This window comes from Arabidopsis lyrata (assembly GCF_000004255.2).
Source record: "Arabidopsis lyrata subsp. lyrata unplaced genomic scaffold ARALYscaffold_1, whole genome shotgun sequence".
In the NCBI taxonomy this organism is placed as follows: domain Eukaryota; kingdom Viridiplantae; phylum Streptophyta; class Magnoliopsida; order Brassicales; family Brassicaceae; genus Arabidopsis; species Arabidopsis lyrata.
The window spans coordinates 13,441,859-13,457,043 of record NW_003302555.1 but is presented as its reverse complement, the minus strand read 5'-3'; the positions used below and the strand labels follow the sequence as shown (position 1 = coordinate 13,457,043).

General features: G+C 34.7%; 2 protein-coding genes across 2 annotated transcripts; both read right to left on the bottom strand.

The window, feature by feature from the left end:
* Positions 1 to 1,086: 1,086 nt before the first annotated feature.
* On the bottom strand, positions 1,087 to 2,497 carry LOC110225407. The gene is made up of 2 exons (XM_021015067.1): positions 1,598 to 2,497; positions 1,087 to 1,250 (listed from the first exon to the last, which is right to left on the bottom strand). Exons 1-2 carry the CDS (start codon positions 2,391 to 2,393, stop codon positions 1,216 to 1,218), a joined length of 831 nt encoding a protein of 276 aa, XP_020870726.1. The 5' UTR covers positions 2,394 to 2,497; the 3' UTR covers positions 1,087 to 1,215.
* A 1,320-nt stretch (positions 2,498 to 3,817) lies between these two features.
* LOC110225406 (CBL-interacting serine/threonine-protein kinase 23) lies at positions 3,818 to 7,677 on the bottom strand. The gene is made up of 15 exons (XM_021015065.1): positions 7,051 to 7,677; positions 6,896 to 6,958; positions 6,628 to 6,699; positions 6,435 to 6,542; positions 6,248 to 6,328; positions 6,061 to 6,114; positions 5,836 to 5,961; positions 5,552 to 5,641; positions 5,321 to 5,440; positions 5,118 to 5,243; positions 4,790 to 4,906; positions 4,640 to 4,696; positions 4,484 to 4,558; positions 4,284 to 4,365; positions 3,818 to 4,180 (listed from the first exon to the last, which is right to left on the bottom strand). Exons 1-15 carry the CDS (start codon positions 7,270 to 7,272, stop codon positions 4,128 to 4,130), a joined length of 1,446 nt encoding a protein of 481 aa, XP_020870724.1. The 5' UTR covers positions 7,273 to 7,677; the 3' UTR covers positions 3,818 to 4,127.
* Positions 7,678 to 15,185: the final 7,508 nt, after the last annotated feature.

The window sequence follows — 15,185 nt, the reverse complement described above, 5'->3', positions numbered from 1 at the left end:
ACATTAGTGGGAGCCGAGACTACAGGAGCAGGGTCTGAAGTAGTGTTGAGATCTGTAGGAGATTCACCACTCAAGACTACAGACTCAACACGTGTAGGATTCACTGCAGGAGATTCAACACTCACAACCGCAGGATCTACACTATGAAACACTGTAGGAGATTCATCACTCACAACTACAAGTTCAATACTATCAGAATAACTAGTATCTGTAGGCTCATCAATGCTGCCAAAAATGTCTGAAACAGAAGTGGAGTCACCTTTGATAAAAGGGAAAATGGTTTCATGGAAAATTACATTCCGTGAAATATGAATAGAATGAGACTCCAAATCAAGTAACTTGTATCCTTTATAACCAGCAGGGTAGCCGAGAAAGACACAAGGCTTTGCTCTTGGTTGAAATTTGGTGCGTCCTTTTGTTGATGTAGAGCTGTAACATAAAGAACCAAAGACACGTAAGTCTCTGTAATCAGGTTTCTTTTTATTTAACACCTCATATGGAGACATGTCCTTGAGAAGTTGAGTAGGCATCCTATTAATCAGAAACACTGCTGTGAGAATGCAGTCTCCCCAATACTCAGTTGGTATGTTAGACTGAAACATGAGGGAGCGAGCAACATTCAAAATGTGCTGATGCTTACGCTCAACCACAGAATTTTGCTCTGGTGTCTCTGGACAGGAATGATAAGGAACTATACCTTTGCGTTTAAACAACTCTACAAACCTTAGCTCAGGTGCATTATCAGATCTTACACCCTTGACTACAGCTTTGTACTGTACTTCAATCATCTTTAAGAAATCTGGGAAAACACGCAATACGTTAGCCTTATTCCTCAACAAATAAACCCAAGTGACTCTAGTATGATCATCAACAATGGTGAGAAAATATTTATAGCCATCAACTGTAGAAGTTGCAAATGGTCCCCAGATATCCATGTGTAACAATTCAAATGCAGATTCACAAATGTTGTTCTTGGAAGGAAAAGAGAGATGTTTCTGCTTTGCAAGTGGACAAATAGCACAATGAAAAGCCTTTTTATTCCTTTGTTTAAAACCAAGTACATCTGAAATAATATCACTCCTATAATCAGAGGGATGACCTAGCCTATTATGCCATAAGCTAGAATCAACAACAACATTTGTAGAATATGAAATCTGCTGAGTAAAATCATTGATAACAGTCTTAACATCCAAGACATAAAGATTTGAAATCTGTTCACCCTTCCCAATCATCAAGCCCTTGATAGGATCCTGAATGAGACAAGAAGCTTCATCAAATGTCACTCTGCATCCCAAATCTTTAGTTAGTTGACTGATACTAAGAAGATTCAATCTGAAATCTGGAATGTATAGGACATTATGCAAGAGCAGAAATTCATTCAACTTCACTATACCTATTCCTGTGATTTTAACTCCAAAACCAGTAGGTAAAGTAATAGAGTTATTAAGAGTTTCATTCAAACTTGTGAAAAGGTTTTTATCACGACAAACATGATGCCTAGCACCACTGTCAATGATCCATGATTCAGATGATAGAACATTACCAGTAGCCTTCAACATTCCAACAAAATGAAGAGTGGAGGAAGAGAAAGCCATACCAGGCAATGCGGTAATAGTAGCACCTGAAGAAGGACCTGAAGTAGAAGCAACTGAAGTAGAAGGACCTTGAATGGAATTAGCCTGAAACTGAGAATTAAAATAATCAAGAACCCCCTGAATCTGATCCTTAGTGAGAGTCTTAGCCATTCCTGTAAACAAATCACCAGTAGAAGAGTCTGTCAAAGCAAGCTGAGCAACAACTGGTTTAGCAGGAAGAGACTGTCGATCAGAAGACTTGTCAGACTGATTCTTATGTTTGTGTTTGAAACCCAGTGGATAGCCATGAATCTTGTAACACTTATCAACTGTATGACCTGTATATCCACAATGAGAACAAATCACTTTTGGACCTTTGGAATGATTGTAAGTAGCATTCACAGAAGCTGATGTTGATTCTGAAGCAGCAACATTAAAAGCCACATCATTCTGAACTGGTGTGAGATTTCTCTGACTGTGATCCTGATCCAACAAGTTGTATATTTCAGAAAGCTCAGGGATGTGTTTCTTCATGATTATTTGACTGCGAATGACTGAATAAGAATCATTCAAACCAGCAAGAAACTTAATCACACGAGAATTATCAGTTCTCTGTCCCATTGCCTTGCAACAATCACAATTCCTGCAAATTTTCACACAATTAGCTCCATCCAAATCATTCCAAAGAGTCTTCAAAGTAGTGTAATATGTAGCCAAATCCATCGATCCTTGTTGTAGTGACCAGATCTGCTGAGATAATTGATAAGATCTGGGAATATTTGTAATATGAAACCGAGTGTACAAATCCTTCCAAATCATTGAAGCATCATCAAACCTGAGAATACTTTTGTATATCTGCTTTGAAACTGCATTCAGAATCCAAGCCTTGACCAAGCTATTACAACGTGACCAGATTCAGCAGGTCGCGGAATGGATCCATCAATGAATGCAAGTTTATTTTTCGCATCTAACGAAGTTTTCAACGCAATACTCCAATCATCATAATTTGTACCATCAAGAACAGTAGATATAATCGAGATTCCAGGATTATCACTATGCGTAAGATGAAACGGAGAGTGAATACTATCTGGAGAATCAATCGAAGAAACGTAATCTTGAGTGATCAACTGTGGAGTTGAACTTTCTGGAGAATCCTCGCGATTTACCGGTCGACGAGCTGAAGAAGCTACGCGAGCCGTGCGACGATTCAATTTTCGTGTGATCGCCATCGGAATTTGAAGTCGCGATGAAGATCTGAAGAAGAATTTTGTCGATATAACGATTTCCAGTGAAACAACCGGAGAAATCGATCGAAAGAAGAATCAATAGAGAAGAAACATCGAAGAATCAAGCTCAAACAAACGGAAACAATGGAAGAATCGGTTGAATTTTCTGGAATTCAACGCTCTGATACCATGATAGAAGAAAGTTTGTTATGGAAGAATCGAGAGAGAAAACGTGAAAACATTCTTTCTATTATTCATCTTAATCTTCACATTGACTCAGACTCTATCTATATACTAAGTAGAATCCGGTTTACATCATACCAGTTCAATTACAGACTCAATGTACGGTTTAACTAAACCATACTCTATTAGGGACACAGAAAGGTTCAGCCTTTGAGAGGAAAATGGCGAGATCTCTGATGTTATTAGTGTAAATCGCATTTCCTTCTTCGTCAGGCTTGAACACCATTAAAGCTTCTGTTTTCATTTTGGCACTACCGACAATAATCTTGGCGGTCTTCTTGTACACCTTAAGCAAGAATGTTTCACCCGTGGATTGTGACTCCACCAAGTGTTCGCTCGTGACTCCACCAAGTGTTCGCTCGTGCTGCATGAATTCAAAAGGTCGCGTTTGGTCTTGGTCAGCTCGGGAAGGTTTTGATATCGCATCTCTGGAAGCTTGGGTGCGCACTTGTGTTTGCGGGGATCCAATGACCAAATGAGGTGGCCTCCAGATCCGGGTATGCGAAACATGTCATGTTTCTTGGAAAACATGACTTGGGAGGAGAAGAAGCAAGGAGTTACTTTGACCCGGTCTGCAAAAGCTGAGCTGAGGTCCCAAGAACTTAGCAGCCACAACACAGTCCTCTTCCTCTGGAGAAGGTGTGGACATTGCCACGTTGGTGACGATTTGGGTTTGGCAATGAAGCAGAGTTTCAAGAGGAGGCAACTGAGATATGTTTCGGATCTGAATCCGATGCAAGCGGGTTCCCAAGAAATTTTAAATTTTCGATTTGGTTTCACAGAAAAGTGTTTGTTTGTTTTTATTACATTTGAACTGAAATGTCTATCGAACCTCACCGTCCGACAATGTAGAAATGGCAAAACCATATTTGAAAAGCTTTTACTTTCCGGTGAATCGATTCAAGCCAAGATACTCGCAACACGCATATGCTATTCACAACAAACATTCCATGGAAGCAAACAACATTAAAATATCAATAATCCCCATTCCACAACATAGTTTCAAACTTGCTTTGCTTCACTTCTTGACGCTTCCTTTGTAATTTATAACGAACAAAATCTATATTAGAAAAAAATAAACAGTTTATGCCGACTGTTTTGCAATTGTCTGGTTAGCCATGGCACCATTAGTACCACCTGAAACATGAAGAAACAAAAAAGGATTTGTGTTTACATGTTTCGTTAGTTTCTCCTTTCTAGGCTTTATCTAACAAACAGAATAATCAAGGCAGATTCTTACCACCATCGGTTCCTTCCTCTTTCTCTTCGTCGATGGTTTTCCAAACAATGTCCTTAAGTCCCGTGGTAAGATTCTTGTAAAACTTAAAGAAGAGCAAGAAAGTAGGCAAAATGTAAAGATTCACTGGAACACCATTTGACAAGCAAAAGCACAAGCTCGAGTTTGATAGAACCAGATCAGCATTAATAACCCTTGCGTACCTTGTGGAATTCCAAGGTGTCACCCCCCGATTTTCGCATTTCAACCATGTAAAGAGATGGAGCAACTTGAAAAACCTGATGGTAGATGTCAATTAACTTAAATTAGGGTTCATCCAACCATACAAAGGGTGATCACTGGTCATTGTGAAAGCTAACCTCAGTGGCAACTGCCAACTGACCCTTGCGGCCTGATTTCTCTCCTGTCAGCTTCATCTGAAAGAGTTGAGAAATGGTTAAAGGGTCTAATCAGAAGCAACAAACCAATACAACTCCACAGCATGGGTAAATATGTAACAGTGTTCTAACCTTGTAGTTATTTGTCTTGACATCAAACCCCATAGGTGCTGCCGCAGCCTCAATTTTTGTGACTATCTCATTAGCTGAAGATTTGGAAGTGAATCGAGTTTTTCGTTTCACAAGCCCCTGAAATCAGAGATGCTTATCAATCAGAATGACGACTTCTATCAAAAGTACGGGCTTCCAAGGAAAACTATTGGTCAATAACATTTTGTGGCAAAGCTACTTCTATTTAGGTCAGACCAAACCCGCAAAAAGATTGTTTAAAATCGTCAACAAAATAAGAGCCTTGGGGACTGAAATTTAAGGACCAGCTTTACGTATCAGACTTCTGTACCATTTGTTTTTCGAAAAGTGAACCGAGATTGAGACCCTGGGATGTCGAGATGAGCTCAAAAGCATTCATAGTTACTGGTGTTTTGAGTCCTTCTTCTCGCCTCTCCACAACAAGATTCTTAGACTCCTATTAACAAACAAAAACAAAATGAGCAATCATCCCGGACGAAGTACCGAAAAAGGACAAAAGAACATTAGCCTTACCCCTGAGTCATCAAAGATTGCATCAACATCATCAAGGCTGACATCAGCATTCTCGAATTTAGGTGCTTTATACCCTTTATTAAACCACTCATTTTCAATGACCTCAGCAAATGTAATCCTCTGCCAAATATCAAAAATCAGTGTAAGGCCTTCAGATCTACTCAATCCAATAGAAGCTTTTGCCTCTTCAAAGGAGAGCTCCTCTAATATAATAGGGTAAGAAAAATATACCGTTGCTGGATTGGGATCCAAAATTCTTTTGATTAACTTCTTAGCACTTGCAGAGAACCAGGGAGGGCAAGTAAATTCTGCTTTGAATATCTATAATCATGAAGAGAGAAAACTCAGGTGCCTTTTTATGCTATATACATCTCGTGTCCTACAAAAATGACAGAGGCTTCTATACACCCAGCCCAAATGACACCTAGAAATGTAAACCTTGAAGCCTTTCTAATAGCATGCAAAATGAATATGTATCAAAAGAAAAGCAAAAGAAGAAGAGCAAAGTGTAATACCTTTTTATATAATGACGTGAGGTTAGAATCTTCGAAAGGTAAATAACCAGCCATTAAGACAAAGAGAATTACTCCACAAGACCACAAATCAGCCTTCGCTCCATCATAACCTTTGTTGTTGATTACCTAGAGAGAAAATATAGAAGGTTACTCAGACTAGAAAATAATAGACTTCGAGCTTCAAGACAACTGTATGTCAGTTTTCAATAGCAGTCGATATAATACCTCCGGAGCAACATAATTGGGTGTTCCACAGGTTGTGTGAAGTAGCCCATCCTCCTAAAGAAGAAGAGTCACGAAATCAGCTTTTGATAACTCATGGAAAACTTTCTCCTTAGAGGCCATAGTAGCTGAATTATCAAACATTTACAATGATATAATAGAAAAAAGAAATCAATATATCGATGCTCACTCGAACTTGCTGAGGTAGAGCGCTCAATCCAAAGTCAGACACTTTCAAAGCACCATTAGCATCCAAAAGCAAATTTTCTGGCTACAACCAGAATGTGCAACATGATTTTAACACATGAAACTTTTATTCTGATGCCAATTCATTCACAAGAACCCTATGTAAGAGATCACAAAGTAAGATTCCTAACCTTAAGGTCTCTATGATAAACTCCTCTGCTATGACAATAATCAACCGCATTAATAAGCTGTTGGAAATACTTCCTCGCCTCATCTTCCTTCAATCTCCCATTGCTTGACTAATACATACCAATTTAAAAGAATCAAGATCTCATTTCCACATAGTATTAAGAAAAAAAAACACATCTTTCAATGAAAGCTTACAATTTTATCGAAAAGCTCCCCACCAGTCACGAATTCCAAAACGAAGTAGATCTTAGTTTTGCTAGCCATCACCTGAAGAAGAAGAAGAAGAAGAGAATCTGTAACTACAAAGATACCAAAAGAATACATAGAATAATCAATCCCTAATATTATATACTCCATATGATTAGCCAGGGACCACAAATAACTTCAAACGAATCTCAGCTTATTGTACAAATCTATAGAAGAACAAGAAGAAGTTAGAATCATGCAAAATTCAGAATCAAACCTCAAACATACGAATCACATTTGGGTGCTTGATCAATTTCATAGTCGAAATCTCACGCTTGATCTACACAAAATCAAACACAGGATCAAAATTATAAAAGCTGCGTAAATCCAATTCCCAAAAAAACGAAGACAACAAGAGAAGATTTATAATACCTGAGCGATCATCTTATTTTTGAGAACTTTCTCTTTATCAATAACCTTAATAGCGACATTATCACCATTGACAACATTTCTAGCGAATTTGACCTTAGCGAAAGTTCCTTCACCCAAAGTTCTTCCAAGCTCATACTTACCAACTCGTGTCCTACCACCAGAAGAACTACCAGAAGGCGTTGATCGAGAAGGAGTCGATCGTGGTGTTGTTCGAGAAGCCATCTCTCTCGCTTGCTTTTATAGATAGATATATATATATATATATATATATAGATAGATCTCTATTGAATCAGGAAGAGGACCTCTTCTTCTTGCATGGCTGCCATACTTGCGATTTCGCAACGCTCATCGTGAGATCTGCAGAAGAATAAACCCTAAGGGACCGGAGACCATAAAAAAAAGCCGAAAATCAAAATTCAACTCTCGTGTGCGGAGAAAATTCAAACTGGACGAAGAAGACGACTCATGAAGACGATTGATTTCAAATCGAGATTTGGAAGTGAAGATTCTGGAAATTCGCAAATTTCGGCTGCTAGAAAAATCGAAGCCGGTTCTGGAGAAAAAGCGAGTAACAGACAGAGAGAGAGAGAGAGATTATGATTCGATGGTGGAAGGAATTTAAATGTTAAATTAGTAAGTAAATTGTTTTAAAATTAAATTAGGAAATGTTTTAATTAAATTCTGTTTAGGGATTATACGAGGAAGGTTACATCTGTGGGTTCTGACGTATGCTATAGTTTACATTTAAATTATTCTAGGATTATCTTAGTCTTTAAGATAATTTAATACAAGCGATGAAAAGGAAATTTGCATCAAGTAAAATAAAATAATATTTTCGAAAAAAACAAGGTGAAATTCATATTATATACAAAGATAAAGACGATTAATGGATTTATTAATGATTTTTTCATCTGCAATTTTCAAATAGTAACCAATATATGAACTATCTAGTATCTAGATTCTAGTGCTATTACTAATGGTATGTTTTTTTTTTTTTTTTTTTTTGTATTTGGTATAACATTAATAAGATAATTTTTGGTTAACTGTAAATATAAAATTAGGTATAATTTAATTAAAACCAAATTTTTGAATCCGTGTAACCATTAACTTGTGTGTGTGGTGATTTTATTGCTGTAAATGACTCATATATATATATACTAGGGGAGGTCCCCGCGCCCAGCGCGGGGTTGTATGTTGATTAAGACCAGAATTAATAATTAATATTTAGGGTTATCAAGTTAGGGATATTTATTGAATTAATTTTGTCAAGAGTCTAATTTTTATAACGACATTAATATAGAATTATGGTAAAACGCTATAACTTTTGATATATATTATTAGTAATCAACAATTAATAGTGTTTTTGAATCACAAACAATTATTAGTGTTTATATCTTGATATATATAATAGAATTAAATATAAAAAATCTATATATTTAAACCAACAATATATTAGCAACGTCCCGACCGCCACTGTCCATGGGTTCCCACGTCCAGTCTCGGTCTTTAGGCCCATCTTCTTTGTTTTGTCGTACTCTTGATTTTATGACATATTCATGCTTACTCGTTTCTTTCATATTAGCAACGCCCCGACCGCCACTGTCCGTGGGCTCCCCACGTCCAGTTTCGGTCTTTAGGCCCATCTTCTTTGTTTTGTCGTACTCTTGATTTTATGACATATTCATGCTTACTCGTTTCTTTCATATTTGTAATGCCACGACCGCCACTGTCTGTGGGTTCCCACATCCAGTTTCGTTCTTTGAGCACATCTTCTTGGTTTTGTAGTACTCTTGGTTTTATGACATATTCACGCTTCCTCGTTTCTTTCATATTTGTAATGCTCCGACCGCCACTGTCTGTGGGTTCCCCACGTCCAGTTTCGGACTTTAATTTGGGCCCATCTTCCTGGTTTTTGTTGTATTCTTGATTTTATGACATATTCATGCTTTTAGATTGTATGTCACTGGAGTTTTTCGTAGTTGGAAACAAATAATTGAAAAATATAATCTCTTACCATATCTCTTACCTATCAAGTAAGTCATCTTGCTCTTTGAAGTAGTTATGTACGTAAAATTTCAATGGTATAGAAACAGGCATCTCTTTTGTATATATCGTGTCATATTTATCGTCCCTATTGTAGTATCTTTGTCTCTACCTTCGTCATTGGTCGCTGCGTAACCCTTCAGTTGATCTCTTGTTTATAAAACCCATATAAAAAGTTGTAAGAGAAATATCATTTTCTTAACTGTATCGTATATGTATTTGTAGTATATTGATCTGAGATTGCAAAGATGTATGCCTATCAAGAAGCTCTTAGCAAAGTAAACACTGAAGATAGGTACTAAAAATGAGAGGATTACAGAGAGCAAGTATCTATCCCTTAGAAACCACTATGTGCAACTGAGAATAATTCATATATGTACATACATACACATGTATACAACGTATTGAAGCTTTTAAATTTAAATATCGAATGCTACAAAACTGGAAAATTGCTTGTGGAGAGAGCAATATGAACATGGCCACATATATAACAAATAACCGATTATGCTTGTCGTAGATCATTCTCTTTCAAACCAAAAGTTTTACCTAAACAACATATCAAGTGACTCACAAGAGATACATAAGAGCCATATCCTAAAAATATCCGGCAAAGCAAAAACGCTCCAGGTTCGAGAAGGAAGTCATTGGAAAATTTGAGTATATACCAAACTGGAGAGTAATTCGGCTACAAAGAGAGATGTGTTGGCTTTGAAGAAAAAGCTATGTGATGTTCTACCTTTTATTTATGAATTTTATGCTATGAATATATGTTTTTGTTAGGGTTCAACTTCAGTCTCCGGATTAGAGACTTATATTCATCCGACAAACAATTCGATGTCACAATCAACGCTACAAAATTGGTGGGTTCTCTCTATTAACAAACAAAAAAAAAATTCTGGGGTATATATATTTTTTTTTGTTTTGTTAGATCCATACGACGAAGAACATGACGAAGAACACCAAAAATTCTCATCAATCCGGTACGTTTGATCTTATTTTTATTAGTTTAACAATTACGGTTATGTCCGAATCTGAAATAACCATGGCTCCAGACTCCTTCACACCATGGCCACATATCACCGGAGTGGAGACGATTTCAAATTCGGAACTTCTCTTCGCATATAAAATCATACATATGGTCTCTTTGTTTCGGGTTCCCTCTACAATAATTAGTACATATTTCAAACTGAGCTACAAAAGAGCACATTGGATTTTGGTAAACATCAAGATTGCTTCCTACCTTCCAAGAAACATGATAGACTAATTCACATCCAAGACCAAACATTAGCCACATAAAGCCTGAATCAAATTAAACGATCTTAGGATACTCTTCATAATCCGTAAGTTAAAGAGACTTGCATTAATATTGCAAATTAGACTCTAGAGGTGCACAATGGTTAATCAGAGTGTATCAAAGACGACGAATAAAGCATGAATTAGAATATCAGCAGAGGAAGCACACAAATATTCAATAAACATAATCAATCACTGAGAATATCATGGACCCAACTTTTGAAAGATTCATAAAAAAAGAAGATTTTTCCTATGCAACAATATTCAAACAATGAGAAGATCAATGATTGATGACTAACCATACAACCGAAGCAAAGCCATAAACAGAAACGAAAGTACTAAAGAGCCACAACAGCAGTGATACGACATTTGCTTCCTCGCACTGGAAACAATGACGTGCTTCCATAAATCCAATCTAGTTTTTATGGAAAACAAACCTGCATTCATAATAAACACTACTATTAATTATTATTTTTTATGCAAGAATTAAATGGCAGTATAAAAAATTCAATGGTTAGTGCCGAAAAAAAAGCAAGGATTAGTTATGATATCAAATCAAAATTAAATATCAAGCAAGGTATTTACATAAAATTAAGGCAGTGGAGGATCTAAGAATTTTTTATATGACAATATCTACAACTAAACAAAGAAAATTTATATATTTTTAAAACAGAATCATTATTTGTTTTTTGGTAAGATTAAAACCGAATCATTGTCATATTAGTAAAATTATCATTTATTTATTATTATCCACGTTAATTTAAAAGTTTAAGAGAATATCTGCTTTTTTCTCATAAAAGGATGAGATAATAACATAACTCTTTTAAATTTATAACTATATTTGTCATTATCATATTAAATCTATTAAGATAAATATATTTCTTTTTGAAAAATATAAATAAAATGATAATATAATTATTATAGATTTACAATTATATTATTATCCATGTCAAAATTTTAAAACATTTTACTTTTTTCTCACATAGGAAGATAGAACAATAACGTAACAGTTTAAGATTTACAACATAAAAATAATATCAGAATTGGAACGCCAAATCGTAATCAACACAATTAACACAACTCTAATGGGAAATTAGAGTTATCTTGTGATTAAAATACTAAACAAACAAAACTAACCGAAACAAAACAAAAGTCTTCCTTTCAAAATCATTAACGTGACGGATTGCTGACTGATTAAGTTGAATTTTAGGCATTTAAAGATCTAGAAAGATGATTAAGGTTAAACATTTTTATTTATTTTAAACAACGTTTGAATGTTGACAAAAAAAGAAGAAGAGAGTGTTGGGACCATCGGGAGAGACAACGTTGAGCAGCTGCGAAAGAAGCCAACGTTGTCTAATATGTTCCTCACAGTGTTTGATTTGACTTTTGATGACATTACACTCATGTCCACTTGTTGTCTCGAAAGTTCATGCAATGGAAAATTATTAAACAAAACAATTTACTTTTATGTATAAATCCTAGGGAAGAACCGATCAAGCTAAGATCAATGGTTGTGGTTTTAGTACCGTATACTTCTCAAATATACCCGTTGAATAACGGAAATCCGCAAGACGGGGAGGAGACGAAGTCAACCTAGCTGGCAAAGGAGCTAACCCAGCTCCTTTGGTCTTATTTATGGTCATATGTATTTAGCAAAATATGGTATACAAACCGAACCAATCAACAACAAAACCTGGTTTTAAATTGTTGTATATTTCTCAAAAGTCAAAACCCATAATAACCAATGGAACAGAAGAAGCTAATGCAGAGCATACTTACGCTTGGAGTAAAGAGTGATGCAAGCTTCCATTGGCACACCCGAAAACGCATCAGAGCATGGAAAGAAACCTAAAAACCAATAAATTAAACAATAATTAAATCTTAGTGCATGGAAAACGAATCCTATACATACCAAAGTCCGAATCTCAGTGCCTTAGAATGACCTCGATACCAAAAACTTTAAGTTACTACTTCCATATATGTAATATATTAGTTTGGGGAGAGAGATTGGCAACGAAGAGTAATTCCTGAATTTAACAGCCAAGTTTGTTATCCCTAATCTAAAGAGAGGAATACTTAAATTGTATTAACGACAAAAATTAGCCTCCTCTGAAGATTCATCCCTGAAATAAGTCATCTTTCTGACTTTGTGACAACTGTGTTATCAAAAGTTGAGTGTTTCTTCTGAGAAAAGACATATTTGAAAATAATAAGAACATGTACCTCAACAAAATCGGGAGGTACCTCATCTTTTTACAACAAAAAGAAACATACCAAACCATCGATGATTACCTTCTCAAAAGTTGAAACCAAACTTTTTGATTATAAAAATTGATTAGTGGTGAAAATAGTGAAACCATAAATACAAAAAAAAAAAAAAAATCAAATTTGTACATATAAACTATAAGATCACCTGTTTATTCATTGAATTAGGTCCAAATTTTCCATACACCAGTTCACATCGTCCCCTCCATACATCCACCCTACAATAAAAAGAAAAATTAAAATTAGGTAGAAGCAAAAAAAAGTTTGAAAAAAAAGAACAAAAAAACAAAGGTTAGTTATGATCTGAAATTGAATACCATGAGCAAGGTATTTATATTGAATAGGAGGCGGTGCATGATTTAGAGTTTCTAAATTTTTCGACGATAAATACAAAAAAAGAAAAGAAAATTTACATATTTTAATAAGCAAATCACTATCATAATAATAAATATTTGTAAAACTGCCATTTATTCATTGTTATCCATGTTTATTTAAAATAATATTTACTTTTTTCGGTAAAAATATAGAATAATAACAACTATTTTAGATTTACTACTATATCTGATACTATCTTATAAAATATATTAAAATTTAAGGAAAAATTCCTTTCTGTTTCAAAAATAAGGCGGAACAATAATATAATTTTTGATTTACAATAGATAGACATGCATGGTATCCATATGCGTCATGTCACGCTGATCCATATTTTTTTCCAAAACTCGATCTAATTGCTATTATGTGCAAAAATCACCACCGTTCACGTTCATGTTCACGTTAGCACTCCATACCTTAATTCACATGTAAACCTCTCTGCCTATCTCTGACTTCAGCTCTCTCATCTTCGAGTCTCCCCAAGAAAGTTTTGACACCACACCAACATTTCATTCGTCAAAATTAAATCGAGTTTGCACAAGGTTACAACCGATTAATAGGTGGTCTTCTACCTTCTATTTACGATTTTATGCTATGAATATATGTTTTTGTCAGGGTTCAAGTCAATCTCCGGATTAGAGACTTATAATCATCCGACGAACAATACGATGGCGTGATAACCGTTTCTAAATTGGTGGGTTCTCTTTCATTGATCTACATATTATTTTTTTTGTTCGTTTTTTTTTCCAAATATTTAGATTGAAACGACGACGACGAACACGACGATCATACCAAAAATTTCATCTATTCCGGTACGTTTGATCTTTATTTTAATTAGTTTAACAATTAATAGCCGTTTACGATTAATTTCGGATATCTAAATCTTATTAATTTGAGTAAGGTTAGAATAGTATTCTTTTATGTTTATATTAATGCTCCGATTAATAATTTTCGGATATTTGACATTATCATCTTAAATATATCAATATTATAATAAATATTTTCCTTTTCCGATTTTTTTTTTTTGGTATAATTCCTTTTCCGATAAATTATGAAACAGATCTGTTTACACAAAAGGTAAAAAAAAAAAAAAAAAAAAAAAAAAAAAAAAAAAAAAAAAACCTTCAACCGTCTCCATTCACACGTTTCTTCATTATGATCACGAATTCCCGTTCATGGAAGCTTCATCATACATTAACACTTACAAGTTTCTTCGTCGAGTTTTTATCCAAGGTTTCTTCGTCAACTCTGTATACAAGGTAATAAATATTTGTTCTTTTCATTGGTTAGAATTATAGGGTGCAGGATAGTATTGACGTCTTAAAGACATAACATGGGCAAGATACTATGAGAAGCTTGACTATTCTGCTTCGACAGATCAACAGGTGAAATTCTATCACTAAATTATTAGATCTCTGTTATTGCTATGAATATATGCTTTATGTTAGGATTTCAAGTTTTGCCTTCGTTTAGAAGAATTATATTCACACGACGAAGAACACGATGAATTCAATTAAAGCTTCCTAACTGGTACTTCGTTGTTCCTTTTTTTTTTTTGGTTAATTATCATGTTTATTGTTTCCAAAATTATTTTTTCCTGGTTAATTCCGAAATTCAATTTAATTTTTCCAAAATTAATTAGATTTCATTAAGGATAATTAAGTAATTACGTAAAATCAATGACTCAACAAGAGCCGAGAGTCCGACACGTCAGCAAAAACACTTCTCAAATATTATTATATATAGATATCTAAATCTTATTAATTTGAGTAAGGTTAGAATAGTATTCTTTTATGTTTATATTAATGCTCCGATTAATAATTTTCGGATATTTGACATTATCATCTTAAATATATCAATATTATAATAAATATTTTCCTTTTCCGATTTTTTTTTTTTGGTATAATTCCTTTTCCGATAAATTATGAAACAGATCTGTTTACACAAAAGGTAAAAAAAAAAAAAAAAAAAAAAAAAAAAAAAAAAAAAAAAAACCTCCATTCACACGTTTCTTTCATTATAGATCACGAATTCACGTTCACTTTCATGGAAGCTTCATCATACTTTAACACTTACAAGTTTCTTCGTCGAGTTTTTATCCAAGGTTTCTTCGTCAACTCTGTATCCAAGGTAATAAATATTGGTCCTTTCCATGGGTT

What these genes read in the sequence shown, in the direction of transcription:
- LOC110225407 (XM_021015067.1), bottom strand. Translation starts at nt 2,393, where the DNA reads ATGATTTGGAAGGATTTGTACACTCGGTTTCATATTACAAATATTCCC. An exon ending in TACTATTACCGCATTGCCTG is followed by an intron (nt 1,251 to 1,597) that starts GTATGGCTTTCT and finishes TGTCTCATTCAG; the next exon opens with GATCCTATCAAGGGCTTGAT.
- LOC110225406 (XM_021015065.1), bottom strand. Translation starts at nt 7,272, where the DNA reads ATGGCTTCTCGAACAACACCACGATCGACTCCTTCTCGATCAACGCCT. An exon ending in ACACCTTGGAATTCCACAAG is followed by an intron (nt 4,366 to 4,483) that starts GTACGCAAGGGT and finishes CTCTTCTTTAAG; the next exon opens with TTTTACAAGAATCTTACCAC. An exon ending in AGAGGAAGGAACCGATGGTG is followed by an intron (nt 4,181 to 4,283) that starts GTAAGAATCTGC and finishes TTCATGTTTCAG; the next exon opens with GTGGTACTAATGGTGCCATG.